General features: G+C 34.7%; 1 protein-coding gene across 2 annotated transcripts in view; it reads right to left on the reverse strand.

Annotated features, from left to right (window-relative positions):
* LOC106463601 (glucose-6-phosphate 1-dehydrogenase-like) overlaps nt 1–3,171 on the reverse strand; it is a 19,681-nt gene that overhangs the window by 7,291 nt on the left and 9,219 nt on the right. For both annotated transcript variants that reach the window (XM_013923648.2, XM_022391140.1), the window contains exons 2-4: nt 1,383–1,420; nt 565–673; nt 67–284 (exon numbers count right to left, since the gene is read on the reverse strand). In XM_013923648.2, coding sequence (XP_013779102.1) covers nt 67–284; nt 565–673; nt 1,383–1,420 — 365 coding nt within the window. The remainder of the gene's footprint in view (nt 1–66; nt 285–564; nt 674–1,382; nt 1,421–3,171) is intronic.

The raw sequence follows: 3,171 nt of genomic DNA on the forward strand, positions 1-3,171 counted from the left end.
TACACACTTACAACACCTCAATAAGAACTTTTCTTTTAAGTAGAATGTTTTGTGGTTATAACTCACTTGCTGGCCATACAGTGATTTCTTATGTTAGTGGTTGATGACTCAAAGACATTTGGTGGTAAAGCAAGGTAGAACAGTCTGTTACAGTGACTACCCATTTCATATTTACAGATTTCCTGATTCAACTGAAGAAAATCTTCTGGCATATCATATGAACCACTAACATAGTGGTTCATTTTAAAGAAAGCATTGACCTTTTCTTTTTCTTCATCTCTTACCTTTAAGAAATACAAAATAATGTACTGCATACTAAACTACTTGTTAATTTTTCCTTTATCTTAAATAAATTGAGCACCCACTAAAACACATTATTATAATGAAAAGCAAATCATTCTGCAAAAATGACTTTTTTTACAAAAAAGTTGTGCAAGACAAAATTAAACCAATTAACACAGGAAAATTTCACTTTAATCTCAAAGATGATATGAACACATGAATAAATTTAACGTTGAAAAATAATTAAGTCATGATGATTTCCCACTATCAAATAGAAATTACCTTTAAATAAGGCTCAGATTTATTCCTGATGTCATGAACAGTTAGCTTGGAACGTGCATAACCTACAAAAATTGTTTTCTTTGGAATCAGACCATCTCGATAGAGTGACCTTATAAAATAAAACAAATTTAGTGTACAGATTAAAACATGTGATTATTACAATCGTTTAAAAAATTTTTGCATGCAGATTTCAAATTATCTTAATATGCTATTTAATAGTTATAAAGTATAAAATTCTAATGTTCAAGAATGCAAGGTTAAATATTGTACAGACAGTGTTATTATTCAACTAAACAAAATTTGTGAAAAGTTGGACATTATTAATAGTACTTCTATTGTAGAAGTGCAAAGAACTACTATCAAGAATGAATTTTCACTCAATATTTTAACAACATTGTAATATATGAGTACAACTAAGCTGGTTATCTTTACCTATTTTACTCTGACTGTTGTGAAGAGGTATTTCTATTAATACTAAATTGTCCCTCACTACATGAATATATTTTATATAAAATCACAGACACACACACACTTGAAAATGTTCTTGAAGTTATGTATGTGTCAAAGCAAAGCTTCCCATTATATTAACTTATCTTATTTGTTGTTTTAAAATACTCAAAATATATCATATACATGTATTTGTTTACACCTATCAGTTGATTAATTCTAATAAGTTAATCAGTTCTACTAGATCACAGTCCATAACCTTTTACTTCAAATATGGTATTTACTTGTCTTATAGAGTCTAAAGTAAATATCTGAATGTTATTGATATATTATTTACTCATACTTAAACTTTGCAAAACAATTAAACTTACCACAATGTTGGATAGATCTTTTTCTTGGCAAGGTCTCCCTATATAAAGGTAAACATCATATTTCTTATAGAAAATACTAAAACAACTACATATTTTTCAAAAACAAAACAACCAGTAATCAAAATGTATCATTAAAAACCTCTGAAATACTTATTAACATGACCGAGTGCTATGTGTATAGCATTGTAGCTTTTGCACTCCAAGTTCCTTGCATGTGAAGTTTTCCTTTTTGTTTATCAAATGTCCAACTTTCTCAATAGTTTATGCATTGTGAAATTTGTCAGTTTATAGTATACATTGACAAAGACCTTTCACCTATTTATCACTGATTAAGTGTTAATGTTTGCTTTAACTTTTTAATCCTTTGACTGTGGCTGCTTTAAACATGGAATTTTTGCATGCTGTACATTGTATACAGCACTCCAATTCCGACATTACTAACATCACAATCCAGTATGTATGGCAGTGAGGGATTTGGAAGCTTTAACAGTGGAGCTGAGGCCAATTTTTCTTTCAATGTCTTGAAAGCATGCTGGCAAGAAACTGTCCATTCGAACTTCTGGCCTTTTTTCTTCAAATCATGTAGTGGAGCAGCTACAGTTGCAATGTCCTTCACAAACTTCCGGTAATAAGTACAGAGTCCCAAGAAACTTCTTAACTCTCCCACATTATCTGGTGTTGGCCACTCATGCACTGCTTTCACCTTGTCAGGATCAGTTCACACACCATGCTCACTTACAATGTGACCCAAGTAAAGCATCTCTTTCTGGAACAAGTGGCATTTCTTAGGATGGAGTTTGAGGTTTGCTGCTTTCAAATGCTTGAATACTTTCTCTAGCCGGGACATTTCCTCATCAAACGTTGTTGCAAACACTATGACATCATCCAACTGTGTGATGCCATTCGGGCTTAGCAATGCTCCAGCAACATTTGAGAGGCTGATGGAAAGAGTACTGGAAGGCCTACAATGGAGGATAGCCCTAGTGTACCAATTGCCAAAGACCTTGGCCATAACCAAATGCAGTCTTAAGTTTATCTGCTTCAGCCATTTTCACTTGATGGAAACCCGACTTTAAGTCCAGAGTTGAAAACCACCTGGCTCCACTTAGGGTATCAAGTGTATCATCAATTCTTGGCAGTGGGTATGAGTCTATTTTGGTTATAATGTTAAGAGCCCTGAAGTCCACACAGCAACGTTGGGTCCCATCTTTCTTCTGGACTAACACGACGGGAGCTGTCCAGGGACTATCTGATTTCTCAAATATCTCTTCCTTAATTAGGCCATCCATGACCTTCTCCATCTCTTGTAGCTTTGCCGGAGCTATTCTCCTTGGAGGTATCTTTATTGGACAGTGATTGCCTGTGTTTATTCTGTGCACCACAAGGTCTGTTCAGCCAAGGTCATGATCTCCTTTTGAAAAGACGTCTGCATAATTTGCCAAGAGTTCCCTTACGTGAAGAGCCTGTGATGATGACAAATGGATTATGCTCTTCTTATAGAGGTCAGTTAAATGTTCTGGGAGAGGATGTCCTTTCTTTATGGTTGTATTTCTTGTCTTAACATTCACTGGCTTTACCTCCTGGCACACACCAAACAATACCCCTTCCTTAAGTGTCTGCTCATATTTATAGAAATTAGCCACTGTTATGGGTACTACTTTTGCTGGCCTAGATTGGTCCAGATGCTTCCACAAGCATTGGGCTTCCTTGGGGATGTTCTTTTATTCTACCCCAAATTATCTTCTCTAATATAGGGGATATTGTGGTTGACTTAAGTACTGTGACATGC

This window comes from Limulus polyphemus, unplaced genomic scaffold (assembly GCF_000517525.1).
Source record: "Limulus polyphemus unplaced genomic scaffold, Limulus_polyphemus-2.1.2 Scaffold1444, whole genome shotgun sequence".
Classification (NCBI taxonomy): Eukaryota; Metazoa; Arthropoda; class Merostomata; order Xiphosura; family Limulidae; genus Limulus; species Limulus polyphemus.